Source organism: Dipodomys merriami, unplaced genomic scaffold, assembly GCF_024711535.1.
Source record: "Dipodomys merriami isolate MVZ:Mamm:240054 unplaced genomic scaffold, mDipMer1.0.p SCAF_110, whole genome shotgun sequence".
Lineage (NCBI taxonomy): Eukaryota > Metazoa > Chordata > Mammalia > Rodentia > Heteromyidae > Dipodomys > Dipodomys merriami.
The window spans coordinates 268,503-293,783 of record NW_027202383.1 but is presented as its reverse complement, the minus strand read 5'-3'; the positions used below and the strand labels follow the sequence as shown (position 1 = coordinate 293,783).

The 25,281-nt window shown below is 38.8% G+C and overlaps 1 protein-coding gene across 13 annotated transcripts in view; it reads left to right on the top strand.

Moving 5' to 3' along the window:
- The window catches only part of Kidins220 (kinase D interacting substrate 220), a 106,636-nt gene that overhangs the window by 5,448 nt on the left and 75,907 nt on the right, over positions 1 to 25,281 (top strand). For 7 of the 13 annotated variants that reach the window (XM_070015228.1, XM_070015226.1, XM_070015224.1 and 4 more), the window contains exons 2-12: positions 958 to 1,098; positions 10,764 to 10,862; positions 11,862 to 11,960; positions 13,132 to 13,230; positions 14,075 to 14,176; positions 15,424 to 15,522; positions 16,701 to 16,898; positions 18,779 to 18,877; positions 22,051 to 22,149; positions 23,409 to 23,507; positions 24,487 to 24,664. In XM_070015228.1, coding sequence (XP_069871329.1) covers positions 991 to 1,098; positions 10,764 to 10,862; positions 11,862 to 11,960; positions 13,132 to 13,230; positions 14,075 to 14,176; positions 15,424 to 15,522; positions 16,701 to 16,898; positions 18,779 to 18,877; positions 22,051 to 22,149; positions 23,409 to 23,507; positions 24,487 to 24,664 — 1,279 coding nt within the window. In that variant the 5' untranslated portion in view covers positions 958 to 990. The remainder of the gene's footprint in view (positions 1 to 957; positions 1,099 to 10,763; positions 10,863 to 11,861; positions 11,961 to 13,131; positions 13,231 to 14,074; positions 14,177 to 15,423; positions 15,523 to 16,700; positions 16,899 to 18,778; positions 18,878 to 22,050; positions 22,150 to 23,408; positions 23,508 to 24,486; positions 24,665 to 25,281) is intronic. The other 6 variants (XM_070015229.1, XM_070015227.1, XM_070015225.1 and 3 more) reach the window with 1 other exon arrangement.

Genomic DNA, 25,281 nt, shown 5'->3' with positions numbered 1-25,281 from the left:
ACCACCATGCTGTATATTGAAATTTGGCGGGGTGTCTCTAGTTTTTTTCTGGGATTACCTTGAACTGTGATTCTTTTTTTTGTTGTTGTTGGTGGTGGTCGTGGTGCTTGAACTCTGGGCCTGGGCACTGTCCCTCAGCTCTTCAGCTCAAGGCTAACACTCTACCACTTGAGCCACAGTACCACTTCTGGTTTTCTGAGTGGTTTATTGGAGATAAGAGTCTCACTGTCTTTCCTGCCTGGGCTGGCTTTGAACTGCCATCCTCAGATTTCAGCCTCCTGAGTAGTTAGGTTTACAGGCGTGAGTCACTGGTGCTGGCTTGAACTGTGATTCTTTTACTGTTTGCCTCCGGAGTAGCTGGGATTATAGGCATGAACCGTTATGACTGCCCTACAATAGTTTTTTTTAAGTGAAAATAAATATAGATATATCAAGCAAAACAAAATAACACAAGAGCCAATCATCTCTGCCTACCTGTGGCTGCTTTGGTAGAGTGGATCAGAAGGTGTACATCTAAGTGAAAGGAGCAAGTTGAGCAAAGGCAGGTGCATGCAGCAGCATGACAGGTGTGGGCAATAGTGCTTCAGTTGGTCTGAATGGTGGTGTGGTGAGGCTGCATAAAGCAAAAGAGCCAATCTCTGATGCCAGTCTGAAGTATTACGATTGATACTGTAAGTGCGGGAACAAAGAGCATGCTGGGTATTGGTGGTGGTGTTTACAAAATCTCTTACTGGTTTCCAGAGATAAAAATATATGACATATTTTAGAAAGTCAAGGTGTTGTATACATGTCTTTGCTCTGATGATTAAGATTATGTGGCACTAAAAATCCTTACTTTTCTCTTGGTTTTAGAGTCAATTCCTAGAAATTACTGGATCAGATAGCATAAGCTTTGTTTGAGGATTTTGGTTAGTTTATTTCTAACTATAAATCATGTATTTTGTTTGTTTTTAACAGGCAAAGTAAAGGTAGCGACAGCTTTCTACAAAAATGTCAGTTCTGATTTCACAGAGTGTAATAAATTATGTGGAAGAGGGAAACATTCCTGCTCTGAAAGCTCTTCTTGAAAAATGCAAAGATGTAGACGAGAGAAATGAGGTAAAGTCACATGTCTAAAATGAAGTTCTTTTACAGGTATTTTTTTACTGCCTGCTCTGTAACAGGCACTGAGTAAGATAAAGGTGATTCTGGCACATGCCTCTCACCTTTGTTATTCAGGAGATGGTAATTAGGAGGATCATGGCCTTGAAAGGCCAGCCCCAGCAAAAAGTTAGTGTGGTATCTCCCCCCTCCCCTCCCCCGCCATTCCATCGTTTTACCAGGTAAGCCAGAAATAATGGCATGTGTCTGTAATCCCAGCTATGGTGAAGCAAAGATAGGATTGTAGTCTGGGGCCAGTCTCAGGCAAAAAAGTGAGACTTTACCTGGAGAGTCAATGAAAGGAAAAATGCCTAGCGTCCTTTCTCATGTAGTAGAATGCCTGCCTAGATAGTGCACAGCCCTGAGTTCAAAGCATTAAAAAGAAGAAATAGGTGATTCTGGGACTCTCACTCAGGCTTAATCAACTGTTGTCCATTAAGTGCTTCATTAAAATGCTTCATTCTAACATATAAATGATTGAAAAAAGGTTGAATTTAGGATTTGAATTCAAGACTTGAATTCAGGGTCTCTTATTGCTAAGCAGGTGGTCTTACCATTTCAGCCCCAGCCCCAGCCTCAGATTGTGATCCTTCTACCTAAAATCTCTTGGAGAGAGATCACTGGCACACTCCACCAAGTCTGGCTTGGTTGAGAAGGGGTCTCACTAACTTTTTGCCTGCTCACCTCAAACTGCAGTTTTCCTGATCTCTGCCTCCTAATTAGCTGGGAGTACAAGCATGAGCCACTGTTTTTCCCTTAATTTCTTTTTCCCCTAATATTCAGGAAGCTTGACTCCTGAAAATTAAAGCTTCTAGGAAGCTTTAGAGAGCATCTGAGACTCCCTTCCTATGAACAAACTCAACAGACAAGATTAAGAATTAAAAACATTTTTTTCAGTAGTTTCAATTCTGTTCATTGGTTGTACATTCCCACACCTTAGGACTTTAGATGCTACATCTTTAAGAGAAAGCTAAATAAGTTATATGTTATTAATAAACATTGATTTAAGTAAGATAAATGATATTGATACTTCATCATGCATAGAACAACTGAAGGTTATTTGGCATGACTAATAAACATTTTGGATACATTTTTAAAAAAGCAAAGTATGTGTTTATCTTATAAACCTTAAGGAAAATAATTCTGTTTCTTAGAACTATATTTTCAATGGAATGTAATTTTTTTGTAGATGATATGATCTTTATGCAGGTCTAGGTGTATATGTGTATGTTTATATGATATCTGTGTATAGACATGTAAAGATACGTAGACATTGTTTATAATAGTTTTCGAAGTTCTGAGTTTGAACTCTGGGCTTGCATTGAGTGGTAGAACTGGAAAGGCACTGTACCACTTGAGCCAGGCCTTCAGTCCCCTATACGTTTTTTATTATGGTGAAACATATATAACATGAAATTTTCCATCTTAACTATTTAAAAAAGTACAATTGAGTTGTATTTGTACATTGTGTAACATTTTTCTACATCTTTTTCATCTACAAAATTAAAACTATAAATAACTCTCTCTTTTCTCCATTTCTTACCTTTGGAAACTGCCATTTTACTTTATTTGTCCTAATTTGATGCTTCTGGTTATCCTATACAAATAGATTTATATGCTACTTATTTCTATATTTTTGTGGCACTGGTCATTGAACCTAGGACATTGCATGTGGTAGGCATGTGGTATTGAGCTAATTTCCCAATCCTTATTTGTCTTGTTATGACTGACTTGTTGTGACTAGCATAATATATCCTTATATTTTATTCATGTAGTGGCATATAACAAGAATTCTTTCATTTTTAAGCCTAATATTCCATTTTATGGAAAGCCCATGTTTTATTTATCCATTCATCCATGGAGGATGGAAATTTGGTTTGTTTCCCTCCTCTCTGTCTTCTCCTCCTCTGTTCCTTTCTCTGCTGCCTTGTCTTCCCATGCCATCCTCTCTGTTAGCTGATACTGGGGCTTGAACTCCAAGCTTTGTGCTCTTGCTCAACTTGTTCTCTTACTGCTTGTACTCTGTCACTTAAGCCAAACCTTCATTTCTGGCTTTTTTTCTGGTTAACTGGACATTCTCTAATTTGTCTGCCTTGGCAGGCTTTGAACCTTGATCCTTAGATTTCAGCCTCCTGAGTAACTAAGATTACAGGTGTCAGCCACTGGTACCTGGCTGCTTCTATTTATTTCTTTCTTCTTTTAAAAAAATTTTAATGTTTATTTTTCCTTTTAATTTAATTTTTTTTTTTTTTTTTTGGTTATGTGATACCGAGGAATCAAACCTAGGGCTTCATGCATGCTAGGCAAGTACTCTACCACTAAGCCATATTCCCAGTCCTGCTTTTATTTCTTGACTGTTGTGAATAATACCACTATGAACATGGTATGTTTGTTTTTTGTTTTTGCCAATCCTGGGGCTTGATCTCAGGGCATGGGCTCTTTTTGCTCAAGGTTAGCACTTTACCACTTGTGCCACAATGCTACTTCTGGCTTTTTCTGTGTATGTGGTACTAAGAATCGAACTGAGGGCTTCATGCTTGCTAGGCAAGCACTTTACCTCTAAGCCACATTCCCAGCCGTAAGTATGTTTTTAATGCTGCTGAGTTGATAGTTATTATTGTAACTTCTTATTTTTTAGACAGAGTTTTGCTTTGTAGCTCAGGTCAGAGCTGAACTTATTAACTAAGCCAGTATAGCCTTGAACTCTATATCCTCCTGACTCAGCCTCCCAGGTGACAAACACTGCCATGCATGGCTGTACTTTACTATTTTTGAAAAAATGTTTATATATGTGCACATGTGTGTATGTGTGTATGTATATACACTTAGACACATACATATGTACCCACATACATATTTCATTTTGGTAGGTAATTTTAGTTTAACTCTGTCACCATGAAATGCTTGATATAAAAACTTGTTATTGCAACCAGATACCAGTGGCACATGCCGATAATCCTAGCTACTTAAGCGGATCATGGTTCTAGGCTAGCCTAAATAGACATGTGATGCTTTCTTTTCAACTACTAGCTGGGTATAGTTATATGCCTATCATCCCAGCTATGTGGGAGGCTGAGATTGGGGGGATTGTGGTTTCAGGCCAGCCTATGCAGAAAAGTCTGCAAGACTCTTATCTGAATGAGTCACTAGGCATGGTGATGCAGGCCTGGCATCCTGGCTATAATGGGAATCATAATAGATGGTCCCAAGCCAGCATGTGCCCAGCAAAAAGTAACACCCTCAAGCTAACCAGTTCAGAGAAGGACTGGAGGTATGGCTGAGTGGTAGAGTGCCTGTCTAGCAAGTATAAAGCTTTAAGTTCAAACCTCAGTGTTTCCAAAACATTTTTTTGTTATTACAATAAAATATTACCCAATATTACTCAGTTCTGAAAAAAAATCTTTGTAGAATTTAAAAAATTTGCTTGGACTCCCCTCCCATTTTTTTTCTTTTTTGTTGGTTGTGGGGCTTGAACTCTGGGCTTGGGTGCTATCCCTTGGCTCTTCAGCTCAAGGTGAGCTCTCTACCACTTGAGCCACAGCACCACTTCCGGTTTTCTAGTGGTTTATTGGAGATGAGAGTCTCATGGACTTTCCTGTCCTGGGCTGGCTTTGAACTGTGATTCTCAGATCTCAGCCTCTTGAGTAGCTAGGATTACATGTGTGAGCCACTGGTGCCCAGCCCCTCCCATTTTTTCTTGTTCATATTAATAAGTTTTGGTTACCTCTCTTGGAAACACTTAAAAAAATTTTTTTTTTAATTTTTGCCATCCTGGGGCTTAAACTCAGGGCCTGGGGACTGTCTCCGAGTTTGTTTTGCTCAAGGCTAGCACTCTACCATTTGAGCCACAGCACCACTCTGGCTTTTCTGTTTATGTGATACTGAGGAATCTTAACTCAGGACTTCATGCATGCTAGGCAAGCAGTCTACTAAGCCACATTGCCAGCCCACTTTTTTTAATTTTTAAAATACTTTTTAATGTTATTATAAAGGTGATAAATAGTGGGATTACAGTTACATAAGTCAGGTAATGAGTGTATTTCTTTTTTTTTTTTTTTTTTTTTGGTCAGTCATGGAGCTTGAACTCTAGGCCTGAACGCTGTCCCTCAGCTCTTCAGCTCAGGCTAGTGCTTTACTACTTGAGCCACTGTGCCACTTCCGGTTTTCTGAGTGGTTTATTGAAGATAAGAGTCTTTCCTGCACTGGGCTGGCTTTGAACTTGATCCTCAGATCTCAGCCTCCTGAGTAGCTAGGATTACAGGTGTGAGCCACCGGCACCTAGCAAGTGCATTTCTTTTTAGACAGTGTCACCCCTTACCTTGCTCTCTCTGTTTTTTCCTCCTGCCTCTACCCACTTGAAAACAATTCTTAAACATTTGATCAACTAAATAAAAGAATGTAAGAAAGAGTAGCCCGACACTGTACTTACAGTACAGTTGACCATGATCAGATTCCTGCTTCTTTCTACTCTGTTTATAAACTCTGTAAATCTCTTGGCATGTAAAGAGTGCTCGTGATGTCAAGTCCTTGCTCCTTATTGGACAGTGAAAGACTTCTTTCTCTCTCTCTTGCGCGCGCGCACGTATGTGTGTGTGTGTGCGCGCGTGTGCGTGTGCGTGTGCACGCGTCTGTGTGTGTCTGTGTGTCTGTATGAGTCCTGGGTCTTAAACTCAATCAGGGCCTGGGCACTGTCCCTGAGCCTTTTTGCTCAAAGCTAGTACTCTTATTACCAGAGCAACAGCTCCACTTCTGGCTTTTTTGAGTGCTTAATTGAAGAGTCTCAATTAGAGTTTTCTTGCCCTGCTGGTTTCAAACCTCAATCCTCAGATCTCAGCTTCCTGAATAGATAGAATTACAGGCGTGAGCCACTGGTGCCTGTCTCATTTCATTATTTTTTGGTGGTCTTGGATGTTGAACTCATGGCTTCATGCTTTTGAGGCATTCTCTATACCACTTGAGCCATGCCCAATTCTTTTTGCCTTTGTTACTTTTTCAGGGTCTTGTATGTATGGCTGGGCTGGCCTGGACCACAGTCTATTTGTACTTCCCACATAGCTAGAATGACAGGCATGAACTACTACACCCAGCTCTTGATTGAGATAGGGTCTTGTGTTGATACCTGGGCTGCCCTTGAACTATAAGCTTTCCCTGATCTCTGACTCCCAAGTAATTAGGATTACTTGGACACTAGCACCTAGCTAAGACTTTTATTATTTATTTTTATTGTTGCAAAATAACAAAGCTTCTCCCTGGTATGCGGATAGTGTTGAGGTGGGACAGTATTCTCCTGGACAAGAAAATGAAGTGGGCTATAATCTAGCTATTTAGGAGGCTAAGATTTGTGGATCATGAGTCAAAGCCAGGGGCTGAGAAGGTGGCTCAGTAGTAGAGTGCTTGCCTCACATGCATGAGGCCCTGGGTTCAATTCCTCAGTACCACATAAGCAGAAAAAAACGAAAATGGTGCTGTGGCTCAAGTGGTAGAGTGCTAGCCTTGAGCTGAAATGCTGAGGGACAGTGCCCGGGCCTAGAGTTCAGGCCCCACGACTGAAAAAAAAAAAAAGTCAAAGCCAGCACAGGCCGGAAATTTCATGAGACGTTTATTTTCAATTAACCTCTAAATGGCTGGAGGTGAAACTGTGGCTCAAGTGGTAGAGTGCCATCCTTGAGAGAAAAAGCTATGGAACAGTGCCCAGGCCCCTGAGTTCAAGCCGCTCTACTGATAGAAAGGAAAAGAAAGAAAATGAAATGAGATTTTAGAGACAGATTTTTGTTGTGTGTTTATAGACTAAAGGGAGTCTCAAAGGAAGATTTGAACATATTAGTTCCACTGCAGTTATTAGAAGTACGTGCATTCTCTTTGGAGATGACTGTCTAAAAAGGCAATGGTTATTCAGGTCTGAATCACAGAAATAAGTAGAATGGGGAGTTTAGGAATTAGGAAGAACAGAAAGAAGTTGAAATAGTAGATGTTTTTCATTGTGGTCTGGAGGGAAGCTGAGGTAAGAAGGATCTACCTGCGGTGCAAAGTTCAGTCATGCATAGTTCTTCTGTTTCACGTGGTTTCTTTTTCTTGATGTTACTCTAGGCAGTAGAGCAGGCATGCCTTAGTTCATTTGTGCTGCCTTGATAACAGAATTCCAGACTGGATAATTTCTAAAAAAACAGGTTTTTTTTTCCCCTCATGGTTTTGGAAGGTAGAGGAGTCCATGTTCAAGGGGCTGGCATCCAGTGAGAGCCTTCTTGCTGCTTCACAGCATGGTAGAGGCTGAGGGCTGAAGGATGGGTGAAAGAGAAAGGGAATGGAAAAGGATGCAAGGGAGCTGAACTTACCCTCTTATTAGGATCCCACGCCTGCAATAACTAACCTGTCATCACAGTGACACACTAATCTGTCCCTGAGGGCTATGCTTTCATGACCTAATTAAGCTCTTACAACATCTGCCTTTCAACACGGTTGCATTAGGGATTAAGTTTCCAACACTTAACTTTGGGGGATACAGATCATAACAAGGGGATCTACAGCTTATACATCCCAAATTTTTGTAAAGGGATAGTCTTGAGATTTGATAGGGTATGTAAATCTTGATGGGAATGGGACCTTTAATAAGTCATTTTCAAATGCAAGTTAAGACATGGTAAGTTACTCTTTACCTCCATCTGCAACTATAGTTATTGGATTGGTTAAGCAAGAACTAGTAGTTAAAACATAGAGTTCAAGATTCAATTTACAGCTGGGCACTGGTGGCTCTAAGTGTAATCCTAGCTACTCAGGAGGCTGAGATCTGATAAGCCAGCTCAGGCAAGGAAGTCCTCAAGACTTAAATCTCTAATTAACCACCAAAAAAGCTGGAAGTAGAGCTTTAGCTCAACTGGTAGATCACTAGCCTTGAATAGAAAAGCTCAGGGGCAGTGCCCAGGCCCTGAGTTCAAGCCACAGGGCGCGCGCGCGCGCACACACACACACACACACACACACACACACACACACACACACACACACACACACACACTTTTAAGAATCTAATAAAACATTACACATCACAACTTTTTGTGAAATTCTCAATAATGTAGCTACAATAGGAATACAGTTAACTTTACTTTGCACAGCATATGATAGCTTTCAAAACAGTGCTTTGGACAAATGAAGGTTTTGTTTTTTTCATATGACAAACTAGTGGATTCATCCTAACATTGGTGGCTTCTGGGCACCCTAGGAACCCAGCCTCTGATTTCCTTCTCAGCACTGAGCCAGTTACTTGCCTCAGCTGTATTGATACTTTCCAACACTCTCTATATATTGAGCAACAAGGGAGAAAAGGGCACAGGCCAGCTGATCTCCTTGGAGAGTCTTGGGAGACCTTGCTGGAGAAATGTAATGGGATCATTTGTTGCTGTAGTGCAGGCACACTACTGCCCAACAAAATCCTGCTCCTCTCTGAGAGTGTAGGCCTACAACTAGTCAGACTACTGACACCTTTAGCTCTAGTTAATCAAATTAAAGGCATCTTCCTTGTTTATATTACGGATATTTATGCACACTTTTTTTTTTTTTTTTGGTCAGTCATGGGGCTGAACTCTGGCCTTGGGCGTTGTCCCTGCACTCTTCAGCTCAAGGCGAGAGCTCTACAGCTTGAGACACAGCACCACTTCTGTTTTTCTATTGGTTAATTTCACAGACTTTTCTGCCAGGGCTGGCTTTGAACTGTGATCCTCAGATCTCACCCTTCTCAGTAGCTAGGATTACAGGCATGAGCCACTGGTGCCCAGCACACATTTATATTTTTATTTCATTTTGTGGATCACTTATCTTTGTGAACTATCTGAAGTATAACTGTAATCCCAGATAATAAACAGAGAACTCCTCTGTGACTTGGAAACTACTACCTTAAAAACTATTGTGTAAATTTCATGCACTTAAATTCAGGGTCTGGGTCTGGCTTTAATTTATCAGTAGTAGCAGTGACTTTGATATCTTACCTTTTATCTAGTAAATTCTACCTGAAAGGGATGCTATAGAAAGAATGCCAAGAAATTTAGAGCTGACAGAGGTGTTCATGGTGTAGTAATTATGTCTCTAGTTATGACTCAGAATCATAAACATAATATTTAAGATACTCTGCTTAACAAGAAAAATTGCTCTTTGGAAAGGTGATCATCAAATTTAATGTCTAAAATAGAAGCTTTTTCACCTGGAAAATCTATGTGAAATACACCTCATTCCCTAATAAGTGATGTGCCTGTTTCATAGAATTTCATATCCAAATCAGTATGTAAGAATATCTGTTTAATGTAATTTACTTTTGTATTTTATTTAAACTGATATTATGTTTTAATCCTTAGTTGCATTATCCTATAATTACATTTGTATTTTTACCAGTTATTAGAATTATTTACTTATTTGTATGTTGCTCTCATAGAGTTCTAAGTTCTTTGAGAGTTCATTTACTAAACAAATACGTGAGGAGTGCTGTGTGGCAGTCCATAGACAGTACGGATGCAGCAGCAGAGCAGGGTGTGTCCACCCTCATGCGGTTCACAGGCCTTGCGAAAGATATAAAAGTCAGTTATTAATCATGTAAATAAAAATTAAGTCCAACTGACAATTCATAGAGTACAGAGGAATTAAAGGTGCCCAGAAAGTAGGTGGGAATGGCACAGGAGAGATGGAGAGGCAGACATTTCCTGGTCTGTGTCATTCAGGAAATCTGTAGCCATGGTAAGGATATGAATTCTTACCCAAAGATCAGTGGGACACTGAAGGGTATGAAGCCAAGGAATATTTCACATTGCCATTTAAAGAAAATTACCCATCCTTTCCCCTACCCTAATGCACAGTAAGTAGGTACACTAGTATTTGTGAAATTTAACTTAATTTTTTTCATATTTCTCTTGTGTTTTAGTACTGTTGGTACCCAAAGCTTAACTGATTTGTTTACTCTGTTTCCAGGTCTGTTGTATACCTTGGCACTTTAAGAAAGTGATGTTTATGCTGTGCTTGCAGTAAAGGAGGCTTCTATTGGAGGTGTTTGTTCTACCCCAGGACCACCTGCCCAGCCCTGCCCTGTTTTCAGGGCTAAGGGAGCTATCTCTATATTCACTTTAGAAGCACAGAACACACTGACTGAATTAGCCAGGGTTTAGTCTAAATAATGATATAAGAGAAGGCATAAACTACACATGTATATTATATGTATAACATCTATGTTATTTGTTTACTCTTTCTCTTGTCTTGCTCTAGATAAAGCATAAATATGATTAAAACTCTTCTATACCCTGTTCTTTCATTATTGTTAGAGAATTTGGTTGCTATAGATAGCCTGAGATTTTGCTTCTATTTCATTAATTTCCAAATCATAATACTGTACATGTTTGCTGATTTTTAATAAATTTACAGTGCCTCAGATTATTGATACTATGGGAAGAAAATTACATTATTTTTGTTTTCAATTCTTCATAACACAAAACTAAAAGTTTAAGGCTGTTTGTAAATGAAAGGAAGACAATAAGTACTGCTTGTGCTGAACTCACCTTCATGGAAAGGCAAATGCTACATATCTAGCAGCAGTGCTGTAATGCATACAGGTTGTCTTGATAATCTCCTGTGTCTCTTCCATTCCCCAGTGTGGCCAGACTCCACTGATGATAGCTGCTGAACAAGGCAATCTGGAAATAGTGAAAGAATTGATTAAGAATGGAGCTAACTGCAATTTGGAAGATTTGGTATATGTTAAAAATCATTTGCTCATTAGTCTCTTTCTTTTTCCTTAACTGTCTTTTTTTTTAAGAAGTCATTCAAAAATAATTGATTAAAAATGGTATCTTCAGACATATCTCACCTTTACCTAATGTGCTGTGTTCGTTAAAGAGTAATTCAGGAGAGAATTTTTTTACTGGTATTGAAAGATCTTGAGTCTTTATGATTTTATATAGAACAACTGGCTGAACAGAAAGCACACATGCATATATAATTGAATGCCTGCCTAGAAAATCTCCATGCATGAGTCATGTTTGCTTCCTTCCTGTGGAAGTCATTATACTTGAAAATATAAAGATACATCCTCTACTGATACAGCTTCTGGATACATCCCAAGAGGTTGTATTTCCTTTGAATTTCCCTTTTTGTTAGAATTGGTTTTGAGTGTCACTTAGCTACATTTAAAAAATCAAATTATTGGGCTGGGAAGGTGGCTCAGTGGTAGAGCACTTGCCTTGCATGCCTGAGGCCCTGGGTTCGATTCCTCAGCACCACATAAGCAAAAAGAAAAAAGCCGGAAGTGGCGCTGTGGCTCAAGTGGTAGAGTGCTAGCCTTGAGCTGAAGAGCTGAAGGACAGCGCTCAGGCCCAGAGTTCAGGCCCCCACGACCGGACCCCCCCCAAAAAAAAATAGGATACTTGATCTTTTATTTAAAAAATAAGGGAGAATAATTATCACATAATTTCTGAACTCTCAACATGGAGCTTTTGTCCTATAATAGCTTGTACATGTGCTTTCAAATCAGATTACAGGCTCTTTACTGTCAGTTGATAGTAATGGTTACTATGGACTTGAAGTTTTGGTGGTCAGTGATATAAGTAGACAGAAAAATCCTTAAGAGAGCTTCAGTAGTATTTTATAGAAATCAATTTGGTATGATTGTTTAGCATGTGAATTCAGCTTTTTCCCCTATTTGGAATGTCTTTTTTTACTTTCAAACATGTAATTTTGTATATGTGTTCAAGGATAACTGGACAGCACTTATATCTGCATCAAAAGAAGGGCACATACATGTGGTGGAAGAGCTGCTTAAATGTGGGGTTAATTTGGAGCACCGTGATATGGTATGTCCATTTTCCAGAGAATAGCGTTAATTAACTGAAATCTTATTAGCAATAATAGATCCATCTTGTATTTTTGTATATAAAGTGATAGTAAAGTGATGATTTTAGGATTTGGTGGACATGGCTCTCACGAATTTTTTCTTCATTATAGAGCTTGAACTCACAGCCTGGGTACTGTCCTTGAGCTCCTTTTTATCAAGGCTAGCACTGTACCATTTTGAGCCACAGCTCCACGACCAGTTTTCAGGTGGTTAATTAGAGATAAGAATCTCACAGACTTTTCCTCTTGTGCTGGCTTTGAACTGCAATCCTTTAGAGCTCACCTCCTGAGTAGCTAGGATTACAGACGTGAGCCATCAGTGCCCAGCTCAAGGATATTTTAAACCCTGGTGGTCTCCCTCTTTTAGAATGTTCTTTGTCTTAATTTTCAGTTTATTTCAAGGTTTAAAATCTTGCTTTACAGATCAGTCAGTGCTTTATCATCATTCTGTTTTTATTTTTTTGTCCAGAGGTCCTATAGTATTTGGAGGTTTCAGGGAAATACTTAAATAATTGAATATGATTGTTGGAATTTCTGCTTGGATAAAGACTTACACGAAGAGGACAAGGACATAGAAAGTTTACTGAAGAAAAAGTTTTAAACAGCCAAAACCAATCTTAAAATTTTGGAGGAGTCCAAGCTGCACAGTCCTTGTTTCAGATTTTGTGATCTAGTGTAAGCCTTAGAGTAATCAGTCATGGTTGTAAGAATTTTGACTCATTCCATGTATTCTTCCTTTTTTTTGGCTGGTCCTGGGGCTTGAACTTAGGACCTGGTACTTTCCCTAAGACCCTTTGTATAAAGGCTAGCACTCTAACAGTTGAGTTGCAGTACCACTTTCTGCTTTTTTGAATAGCTTATTGGAGATGAGTCTCATGGGACTTTTCTGCCCATGCTGGCTTTGAATCTTAGCGTCCTGAGTAGCTAAGATTATGGGTGTGAGCCACTGGCGCCTGGCTCATTCCATATATTCTTATATTTTGCTGGAGAATCTTGGGAATTTAAAACTACATAGTAACTTCCTTCCCAAAACAATGGTGTTGCAAAGATATATCCAGCAGGAACTTGAGCAGTAGAATTTTTATGTATGGGTATGATTCGTTTTTATACCCTCTCTCTTTTTCTTTGAAGGGTGGATGGACAGCTCTCATGTGGGCGTGCTATAAAGGCCGGACTGATGTAGTAGAGTTGCTTCTTTCTCATGGTGCCAACCCAAGTGTCACGGGTCTGGTAAGTGTTCATCAAAATATTAATTCGTTAGGTAAGTGGTAAGTTTCCTCAGGGAATGCTTAGGCTACTTACACTTGACTTATCATATCAGTGATTTTAAAATACTTGAGAATTTTGTAAGCTAACTTTACTTTTTATTTTTTGTCAACAAATAAGTCTTAGAGCTAAAAACATTTAGGTAAAAGCATTTAGCTCTAAGAGTTATGGCTATATTTCAAAAGGTAAATTTGAAATCCTTAGGTATCTTGCCTATGGGTATGCATTTTTGCATATAATTTTTCTATATATCTGTTCTATATATTTATACTCTTTTTAGTTTATATGCCTCTATTGAGTTGCATGTTGGCTAGTTACATTAAATGTGTTGACTATAAGAGTAAATGTGTTCATAATAATACTTCGTTAAGGTTGAATGTGTCTTAGTTGCCAGATTTGTGTTAGGAACATTATTTTTCTTTCTTTATTTTTTTGTCGGTCATGGGGCTTGAACTCTGGGCTTGGGCGCTGTCTCTGAGTTCTTCAGCTCAAGGTGAGCGTTCTACTGCTTGAGCCACAGCGCCACTTCCGGTTTTCTAGTGGTTTATTGGAGATAAGAGTCTCATGGACTTTCCTGCCGGGGCTGGCTTTCAACTGCAATCCTCAGATCTCAGCCTCCTGAGTAGCTAGGATTACAGGCATGAGCCACCGGCACTTGGCGTTATTTGTATTTTTAAGTAGAATTGTTTAATTGTTTAATTTTACTTTAAAATACCTTGATAGTTACAAATATCTACCTAAAAGATTGGTTTTCTCCCTGTTTTCCCCTTCTTTCCTCTCTTCCTTCCCACCTACCTGTCCATCCCAGCAGTACAGTGTTTACCCAATCATTTGGGCAGCAGGAAGAGGCCATGCAGATATAGTGCATCTTCTACTGCAAAATGGGGCAAAAGTCAACTGCTCTGATAAGGTAGGTTGGCAGAAACTACCTGTATTCCACTTTGGGTTAGTCTGCATAAAAGGTCTAAGTTATAATCATTTTCATATATCTTCTCTAATGTATTTTATATTTTGTATATTGCTGTATTTTATATGGACATATAGCTTATAGATGGACCTTTATATGTATTACATACTACAGGTGTCTTTTTGATGTTTATGTGTCCTATTAATCATTCTCAGTAGACAGTGATAATGAATTCACTTCTTTCCACCTTCAGTCCTATGTATTTTCTCTAAGTTGTTACAACAGTAAGCTTTCTAAAATTCATATTTGCTTATCTTTCTCATCTTTAAAATCCTAAATTCTGCCCCTGGTATAATGAATGGAGATAAGCCTTCTCTCCCTTTCTCCTGCTGCCTGTACCCTAGACTTGAATACTAGTCTGCCAAATGATTTGTGGTTTCCTGCAGCCCTTGCCCTTGGCCTGGTGTCATGCCCTTTCCTCCTCAGCTTCTCTTGATTCTGGAGGACCAGTTTATTTGATGCTGCCTCCAGAAAGCTCTCCAAAATGTTCTAAATGTTCTATTTCTTTTATTGTTTGTTTAAAAACCCTTAGCACTTACCTCAAAAATTGATGTAATGATCTTATTCTTTCTTTGGGAAAACTTTGGTGGCTTTCACTGTTTCAGGATAAAGCCTGACTGTCTATAATCAGACTGTTGGACTTCAGAAGAATTGAAGGATGCATCTGTCTTTCCTAAGATATGAGAAACAGTGAAAGCTTGTTGAAAATTAGAAGCTGTGTAGCTGTGTGATGGAAAAATTGTTTCTGATTGTAAAAGTTAAATAGGGGCTGGGCAGGTGGCTCAGTGGTAGAGCGTTTGCCTTGCATGCATGAGGCCCTGGGTTTGACTCCTCAGCACCACATAAGCAAAAAGAAAAAAGCCAGAAGTGGCGCTGTGGCTCAAGTGGTAGAGCTGAATTGCTGAGGGACAGCACCCAGGCCCAGAGTTCAGTCCCCACGACTGGACCCAAAAAAAAAAAAATTAAAAAAAAAGTTAAATAGATAGAGTTGGTTAAAGAATAAGCATTTTGTGCAGTGATTCATCTATTCAGGAGGAGGAAGAAAATGAGAGAGATAGGATTTATCTAGGATTAAAATTATATTGATGTAAGTAAGTACTTAGGTGAAAATTTAATTTTGTTAAAATTCATATTTTGAGCTAGTTTCTTCAGTATGTATCTGATTATAGTTTAAAATGCTTGTTTAACAGTATGGAACCACTCCTTTGATTTGGGCTGCACGAAAGGGTCATTTGGAATGTGTAAAGCATTTATTGGCCATGGGAGCTGATGTTGATCAAGAAGGAGCTGTAAGTTTTTTTGTGTTCAGCCTAGTAGTAGAGAGATGTTTTTGGTTTTAGAGAAAGAACATTTTAACTTGGTATATGCCTAGAAAAACTTACTTCCAGTTTTTAAATTGTATTAATGTAGAAAAACATGTATTTTCTTTCTATTCTAAGTATGTTACGTTAAGAAAACTATGATAAGTACATGTTTATATGTTTAATGATACTAATAAGTACATGCTAATACACATAAATTTTGGGAGATCAAATCTATTAACAATAATTTTTCAGTATCCTATAAGCTGCTTGAAAAAGTCTTCAAATATTGTCAAAAGAGCTTTTATGCTCTATTAAAATACTTTTTCCTAAAAAATTTAAAATAGTAGTATAACCTAGCAGATGTAGATACCCTGCCTTCACTACTTCCTTTTAGGAGAGTTTGTCAGTATGGGTGACTTGTCTTTTTGGCTATGTTATTTTAATATGAGATAATCATAGCTAATTAAATGTACAGTTTTTAAAAGAACTACTTAAAATAAGAACCTCTTTGAAAGTGGGTTTTTAGGTCACTGCTAGACAGTATTTATTCACTGTTTTACTTTAGTTTTTCCTATAAATTTTATCATGAAGAATTTTTACTTTGGGACTGAGGACATGGCTCAAGGTAGCACCTGCCTAGCAGATGTGAGGCCCCAAGTTTTGTCCCCAATACTGAGGGGAAAAATAAAAGAATTCTTAGTTTGATGCTTGATCACCTTACTTTGTATTATTTAGTTTAGAGCATGTTTAATTTTTAGTCATTCTGTCAGTTAGTTTCTATTTCATTCCACTCATGAGAGCCTGTTCATTGTAAATATGTCCAGTTTCAAGTCTCACTTAAAGCCTTGAATCCTCCCACTCTTCCTAATGACTGGAGAATTCATATTTCTTTAAAAATCGTAAGTACACCTCCCAGCCATTTTTGGTAGGTATATAGTTGTTGATTTTGAAATCTTACCATTGGAAAGACTTTTAGTGGCTAAAGAGTGTAAGTCAGTTTTATAGTACTTGTTAGCATGCTTGAGGCACTCTGCAGTTGATCTCCAGTACTAAGAGAAAGAGAGAGAAGGATAGGAGAAAGAGGAGAAAGAAGAAGAGATAAAGAACTTAGTTTGTAGGAATGTTTTCTAGAATTTACTGATTTCTTGGAATTTTTTTTTAAGAATTCAATGACTGCACTTATTGTGGCAGTAAAAGGCGGTTACACACAGTCAGTAAAAGAAATTTTGAAGAGAAATCCAAATGTGAATTTAACTGATAAGGATGGAAATACAGCCTTGATGATTGCATCCAAGGAAGGACACACGGAGATTGTACAGGATCTGCTGGACGCTGGGACTTACGTGAACATACCTGATAGGGTAAGTTAGGGTTTCAGATTCGCTTCTGGTGGCAAAGTGGCTGGTAGATTACCTTAGCTGTGTCTTAATCCCTTACAAATTTCTTCATGTCTAACACAAAAGTTGTTATAAGTTTTGTTTCTACTCTTGAAATGCGTAAGTTTAAGACTATTCAATCCTTTTGAAGAATGTCCTTGGTTACTTTTCCTAAATAATTTTGTTATTGAAAAACATCATACTTAGCCAGGTGCTGGTGGCTCACACCTATAATCATATTTACTCAGGAAGCTGAGATCTGAGGTTGAGGTTCAAAGCCAGCCTTGGTGGCAAAGTCCCTGAGACTCATACCTTCAGTTAACTACCAGAGACATGGAAGTGGAGCTGTGGCTCAAAGTGGTAGATGCTTGCTTGAGCAAAAGAGCTTAAGGACAATACCCAGGTCATGAGTTTATGCCCCAGGACTGACAAAAGAAAAAGAAAAAGCAAGCAAGCAAGAAAACATGTCACATTTGGCTGGACTTGGGTTCCTTACCTGTAAGCCATGCCACAATGAAGGCATAGGTGACGGGGTCATGATCCAGGGCTAGCCCTGGGCCACAAGCAGGACCCTGTTTGAGAAATAACTGAAGCCGAAAGACTGGAGGTGTGGCTTAGATGGTAGCATGTCTACCTAACAATCTTGAAACCCTGTGTTCACACCCTAGGACTGCCAGAAAAAGAAAAAAAATGTGACATGTACAGTTAGCTTGTGACTGTCCTTCGTGTATATTGTTGTTAGTCATAGCTGGTGCTATTCATTGTATCGGGACTTAAAGAAATTCCTTTACACTGAAAAGTTTCATAATTTGCCAGACATGGTAATTCATGCCTATAATTCCAGCTACTTGGGAGGCAGAGGTCAGGGAGATTACAGTTTGAGGCCAGCCTGGACAAGACGTTAATGAGACCCATATCTCAACCAATAAGCTAAAGGTGGTAGTGCATTTTTATAGTCTCTAATGTAGAAGGGATAAGTACAGTATAATCTTCTCAGTCTGGGGTATGTTGATTCTAGCACATTGGTGAGGTACAGTGAACGTCATTTGAATCTTGCACTGGAGGAGGAAGCTGTCTTGTGTTCCACTGGCCTGAGCCTGCCCAATAGCCAGATATTCATGGACACTAATCTGAAAACCTATACTCACCCTTAATTAAATGTGGCTCTAGAACCAGTGATAGAGTGAGTTAGTGTTACAGTTCCCATTGGTGTGTGTGTTCCCGCGTGCGTGTGCACACGTGTGCACACGTGCATGTTTGCATTTATGCACATATGCATATATGTGTGTGTGTTAGTTCTAGGACTTGAACTCAGGGCCTCAGCAAGGTCCCTGAGTTTCTTTGCTTAAGACTAGCACTCTATCCTACTTTTGGCTTTTTTTGGTAATTAATTGGAGATAAGAGTCTCAAAGTTGATTTTGAACTGCAGTCCTCAGATCTTAGCCTCTTGAGTTGCTAGGATTACAGGGATGAGCTACCATTGCCTGGCTCCCTTTGGCTTTTATATATAGCATTATCCCAAAGTTTTTAAAAATTATTATGTCATGTCCAAATGTATTTTCTCTTTACTGAAGCCAATGTCATTTTATTTAACTCACATTTGTAATGGTAGATTAACTTCCAAAAGACTAGGTTTTCCAACTTGATTTGCTAAGTTTTTATTTCATGGATTCTAATTTTGAGGCATAGTGTCCTCTTTTCCTTACACTGAAGACTATTAATATTAAGTATTATTATTATTACTATTATTTCTGTTTGTGACACTTTTCCTAAGAAAGTTTTTGAGCAGCTCTATAGTGAGAAACTTTAACATATCAAAACTATCCTCATTTCATCACCATTTGATCTTGTTTTTGTCTTTTCAGAGTGGGGACACTGTATTGATTGGTGCTGTCAGAGGTGGTCATGTTGAAATTGTTCGTGCACTCCTCCAGAAGTATGCTGATATAGACATTAGAGGACAGGTGCGTGTGATTATCCAGCTACTGTTGTTACCTTGGATATATGTCAACAGATCACAATGTTATTATTCCAGCTTTCCTATGGTGATAGGCTTACCTAATACATTTAATGAGTATATTATTATTGTGATTATTATTATATCTTATAAATATTCACATCAAATTAAATTCAGCTAGAAGTAAACCTGAATATTGATAGCTTTTTAGCACAAATGTCCCTTGCTTATACAGATCCATTCATCCTGAAATGGACAGTTTGTGATGGGAGGCCTTGGTAGCAGTGGATGGTGTTTCTCTCTCTCCTTTTTTTTTGCCTTTTAAAAAAAAATAATAACTTTTTTTAAAATTGTCAAAACACCATACAGAGGGATTACAATTACATGAGCAAGGTAATGAGTACATTTCTTTTTTTTTGTTTGTTTGTTTTGTTTTTGGGTCTGGTCATGGGGCCTGAACTCTGGGCTAGGGCGCTGTCCTTCAGCTCAAGGCTAGCGCTCTACCACTTGAGCCACAGTGCCACTTCCAGCTTTTTTTTTTTTTTTATCTTTTGCTTATGTGGTGCTGAGGAATCGAACCCAGGGCCTCAGGCATGCAAGGCAAGTGCTCTACCACTGAGCCACCTTCCCAGCCCATGAGTACATTTCTTATCAAGCACTGTTGCCTCCTCCTTTGTTTCCCCACACCATCCCCCCTCCACCCGCCCTCCCCCTGCTGCTTTCTCCCCCCTCACCCCCCCAGTTTCTCTCTTTAGCATATGGTTTTGTCTTCTCTTTCCCATCCATGCAGCCTGCCTTTCCTAGGCAACTTGGCAGTGTCTATGGATTTGGCTTCAGGCAGTCACAGCTCATAGAGCTACAAAAGTATTTGGTTTTGCTCAGGAAAAGCAAAACAAATAGTAAAATAAGATCTAGATAACATCAAATAGTAGAAATTTATCTAATACTTTGAAAGCTTAAGATTTTTTTTAAAGTTCCTTTTTTTTTTAATTTTTTTTTTATTGTGAAAATACTGTACAGAGGGGTTACAATTACATGGGCAAGGTAATGAGTACATTTCTTATCAAGCATTGTAGCCTCCTCCTTTGTTTCTCCTTCCTATCCCATCCTCCCCCCACTAAAAAAAGTTCTTGAAGCCTAAAATGACAGTACTTTTCTGCTTTTTTTCCCTAATATTTGGTTTTAAAAAAATCTATTATAGCTAAAGCTATTTTTGAACTAATTTAATAAATAATGTATCTATTCTATGCTTAATACAGTGCTTTTGAAAACTGTATTTCAATTTGGGAGAATTTATTGATTCTTGTTTTATGCTCTAGCAAATCTGAGAGTCTTCAGGTAGGTAGGGAAAGAGGGTTCACAAAAATAGAGACTTTCAAAGGCCTTTTAAAAGATTGTTGGATTTTCATTATAAGAGCGAGCAAGAATGGGTATTTTGACTACAACTATGGTAATAATATGAGAACATTCAAGAAAATGGGCAAGTAAGGACTGTCCTAAAGCTAGTTTTGTGGAGGTGGTGGGGATACTGGGGCTGGGCAAAGATGGAAATAGAGAAGTAGAGCAATCATGCCAGAGCACCACATTTTCCCATATTTGGTGGAGGTTTGTATACCACTGATCTGTCAGTCCTGCTTCCCTGTGTTGGCGTCAGTTTGGCTTTGTGATTATCTAGCTCACCTTGCCAGGTCAGTTGTGGAACAACTTTTTTGGATTTTGCATTTAGGAATCTGATCAGGATAGAACAGGATGCAGAAGGAATGCCAAAAATGATAACAGTAATAATGCTTTATGTCAAAATACATTATTTTACATTACCTTTAGAAAAATTGGGCAGAATTACTTATTATATATTATAGGTCAGTTTGTTTTTTTCTTTTTCTTTTTTGTTGTTCTTTTTTTTTTCAATGATATGAAAATGTTTACAATGTAAAGTTAGGTTAAAAAAAATGGATACATTGCGGGGGGAGGTTTGGGTTGGGGGGGCGGGGGGAGGCTGGGAAGGAATGGGAAGGGTAAACAAAGGAGGAGGCTACAATGCTTGATAAGAAATGTACTTATTATCTTGCCCATGTAATTGTAACCCCTCTGTACAGTATTTTCACAATAAAAAAAAACAACTGCAAATAAAAAAAATGGATACAAAAAGCTATATCATCTTAACTGTGTGATATATACACCTAGAAAATAAATACACCAAAAGTTTTTCAAATGATGAATTATAAGTTTTATTTATGTTTTATACTTATTTAAATTTAAAATTTGTTGGGGGGGGGTCCAGTTGTGGGCCTGAACTCTGGGCCTGGACGCTGTCCTTCAGCTCTTTAGCCCAAGGCTAGCGCTCTACCACTTAAGCCACAGTGCCACTTCCGGCTTTTTTTTTTCTGCTTATGTGGTGCTGAGGAATCGAACCCAGGGCCTCATGCATGCAAGGCAAGCGCGCTAACACTGAGCCACCTTCCCAGCTTAAATTTAAAATTTTAACCAGACGCCGATGGTTCACACCTGTAATCCTAGCAATTCAGGAGGCTGAGATCTGAGGATTGCGGTTCAAAGCCAACCCGGGCAAGAAAGTCCATGAGACACTTGTCTCCAATAAACCAATAGAAAACTGGAAGTGGTGCTGTGGCTCAAGTGGTAGAGCATAGCCTTGAGCTGAAGAGTTGAGGGACAGCGCCCAGGCCCAGAGTGGGGCTCCCAAGCCCCACGACTGACCAAATAAATAAATGAATAAAAATAAATTTAAATTTTTTCTACACTCGAAACCCTCACTTATCTAAGTAGAGGGATAGAAGTAAACAAAACTGTAAAAGTTTATAATAGGTATCTTTGCACTCCCAACCAAGACTGAGTGTGCTGGCATATTTATGTGACTGGTCTAAGATTGCAAAGTTCAGACAGTGACTCCTTCTAAGCCAATGCATGGTCCTGAAATCAATTGAGTTCTAAAAGTGTAACTTATTAATCACATTGGATTGTTACTCTTAATGTCAAGTAATAATTAAGTTTTCTTAGTCTTCTTCATAAAGAATTTCTCAAAAATAAATCCCAGATGACATACAGATCACTACTTCCCTTCATGCTGCCTGTTATAATGGCTTCTGAGAGAACTGTAATTTACAAATAGCATTTATACTGTATCTTATAGGAAGTATTTATTGGTGTGTTTTAATTACACAGGACAATAAAACTGCTTTGTACTGGGCGGTTGAGAAGGGGAATGCAACCATGGTGAGAGATATCCTGCAGTGCAATCCTGACACTGAAATATGCACAAAGGTAATGTCTCCAAGAGGAGGAATGTTACTTTCCCTTTGTAAAGGAGAGGATAGATGAGTGAAGCAAAGAAGTGGGGGAGGATATAGTCAAAAATTCAATGTATAGCCTATAAAATTAAGGAAAGTGAGGGAGGGGTGGGCAGGGAGGGGTGAGAATGTTGGAAGGGGTACTGATCAACACACTGTATTCATAAACTCCTTTCTACAATATTTAAAATGCTTTCCATGTTAATTTAAAACTTTTTAAAGAATATTTTTTACCAGTGTTTTTATTTCTGTTTACATTATATAGGACCTGCACAAGAATGGTGACTATGAAATTATTCGCTACAAAATACAGAACTAATTAATCTACTACTATATTGCATTATAATTTAAACAAGGCACCTTCTCCCTTTTGTAAAAGTCATCCATCCAATTCTAACAAGCTGTTTTCCTCTTTGCAATGTGAAGAGGTTTTTTTTCTACTGAAAATTACATTTCTGCTGAAAATTACATTGGCTATGTGTACAAAAAAATAGAGACAGGGCTGGGAAGGTGGCTCAGTGGTTGAGCGCTTGCCTCGCATGCCTGAGGCCCTGGGTTCGATTCTTAGCACCACATAAGCAAAAAGAAAAAAGCCGGAAGTGGCTCTGTGGCTCAAGTGGTAGAGCGCTAGCCTTGAGCTGAAGAGCTGAGGGACAGCGCCCAGGCCCAGAGTTCAGGCCTCACGACCGGACCCAAAAAAAAAAAAAAAAAAAAAATAGAGACAATAAGACCCCATGGCACTAAAAAACTCATTAAGATTTTTTTTGTGGCAGTACATAAAATATTATAAAATGGTGTGAAATTGAAATATCCTTCAATAATGAAAAATGGGAGGAGATGGAATAAATTCTTTCATTACCATCCCTATAGTTCCCTTCAGAATTTACATTTACAGCAGGACAAAGGCTGAACTAATGCAACAGTAATACTCACTGGACACTATGTTAGAAATGAATTTTACAACTTGAGTGGGGAGGGGAGAAGAGAGGGGAAAACTGGAGAAAATGAGGGAGGGGATAACAGAGTTCAAAGAAAAATGTACTCATTTCTTAAGTAATTGTGACCCCCATGTTCATCACTTTTACAGTATGTCTCCTAGTTCAACATACGTGCAGCAAACTTGTTTCTGAAAATAATGTAAATTAAAGAATATTTTAAATGTAGCCTACAGAAGAGTCAGATACTTTTAGTCATTTGCATTTGTATAATGTTAAACCTTATCTGTATCTGCAGGATGGTGAAACACCACTGATAAAGGCCACCAAGATGAGAAATATTGAAGTAGTAGAGCTGCTGCTGGATAAAGGAGCTAAGGTGTCTGCAGCGGATAAGGTAAAACCTGCAGAGAAAACATTTTTTGGCAAGCTGTTGGTGGACTGACCTCCACATCTAGTGGACTCAACCCCAGTCCTTTTACATTTAGTTTGTTTTTAATATAAGGTCTTAAACTTTTGCTTGGGCCGCCCTCAAACCTCAGTCTTGTCTCCACTCCCCTAATAGGTGGATTGTAGGTGTGTGCCACCATACCCTACCCCTGCAGGCCATTTTCATTTAGTGTCACAGAGAAATCAGGGTAGCTGAAAACTGGGAATTTATTTATTGGGATTAGGGTCATTGGTTGAAGTTAATAGACATATTTGTGAAGTATAGTATGTGGCAGAATTCTTGATAGACTAAAGAGGTTTTTTTATTCTACTTTACAGTTTTACTTAGTGTTTGGTATGGATACTAATAAGGGAAGAAGGCTGCTATTAGGGGAGCCAGAAGATAGGGATAGTGGAAGAGATGGTAGTGGAGAAAAGGATAGATGTGGCACAAAGGACTCCAAATTTAAGGGTACACCATACTCGCAGATGGTTGACAAGTTGTGGGAGCTTCAAGGTTACTGTGCTGGGTAAGGAGGTGAAGGTAGCTGTGAGATAGCATATGGAGTGTTGGAGGAGGGTGGTCGGTGTCCCTGGACAGTAAATGCTAGGATGACAGATGGGTACTGAGGAAGTACAGCTTTCCTGTTTCAGTAAGTTCAGCGAGGAGAAGGATGATATTCTAGAGGGCTGGGAAGAAACCATTTCTGAGAAAAGCTGGTGAAGAACTGGAGAAAGATTATGGAAAGGAGGGAGATCAAAAGTTATATCGTGTATGTATTCTGTGTGAAAATTTGGAAGTTTCAGATTTTCTGTTCTATAGAAGTATGAAAAACAATACTCTGCCTATACTGTATATGACAGTGTGAAAGTTTTACAGAAAACACCACTCTGTCTATACTGTATATGACTATGTGAAGTTTGAGTAACTTGCCATTGTTTTACAGAAGGGGGACACTCCCTTGCACATTGCTATCCGAGGAAGAAGTCGGAAACTGGCAGAGCTCCTTTTAAGAAATCCAAAAGATGGGCGTTTACTTTATAGGCCCAACAAAGCAGGAGAGACTCCTTACAACATTGACTGTAGTCATCAGAAAAGCATTTTAACACAGATATTTGGAGCCAGTAAGTATCAGGTTTTATCTCTGAATTAAGCTTTGAAATACTGAGTGTCACATTAAAAAGTTGAAAAACAAAAGGCCAACTTCTTCAGTTGTCATTTAACTGGAGAATATAAAAGTTAAACAAGTTATTATTTTCTTGTGAAAAAATAGTCCCACTGTCTAAGAGTCTTTTGCAGTGCAGTATAGTTTTCTGAATTAAGCACATTAAGTAACCACCTTTTAATGCTCCTAAAAAATCCATCCTGTTTTTCTAAGTTCTTCCATCAGGTTTACTTTGTGCTTTTATCAAACATGCTTTGTTTTCTGAGCATTTGTAGTTCTCAACCTTTTTGTTTTGTCCACCACTGGCTCTTCATCCTAGGCATATTCTGTACTTTAAAATCACCTCTTCAAAGTTTTTTTTTTTTTTTTTTGGGTCCGGTCGTGGGGCCTGAACTCTGGGCCTGGGCACTGTCCCTCAGCTCTTCAGCTCAAAGCTAGCGCTCTACCACTTGAGCCACAGCGCCACTTCCAGCTTTTTTCTTTTTGCTTATGTGGTGCTGGGGAATCGAACCCAGGGCCTCAGGCATACAAGGCAAGCACTCTACCACTGAGGCACCTTCCCAGCCCACCTCTTCA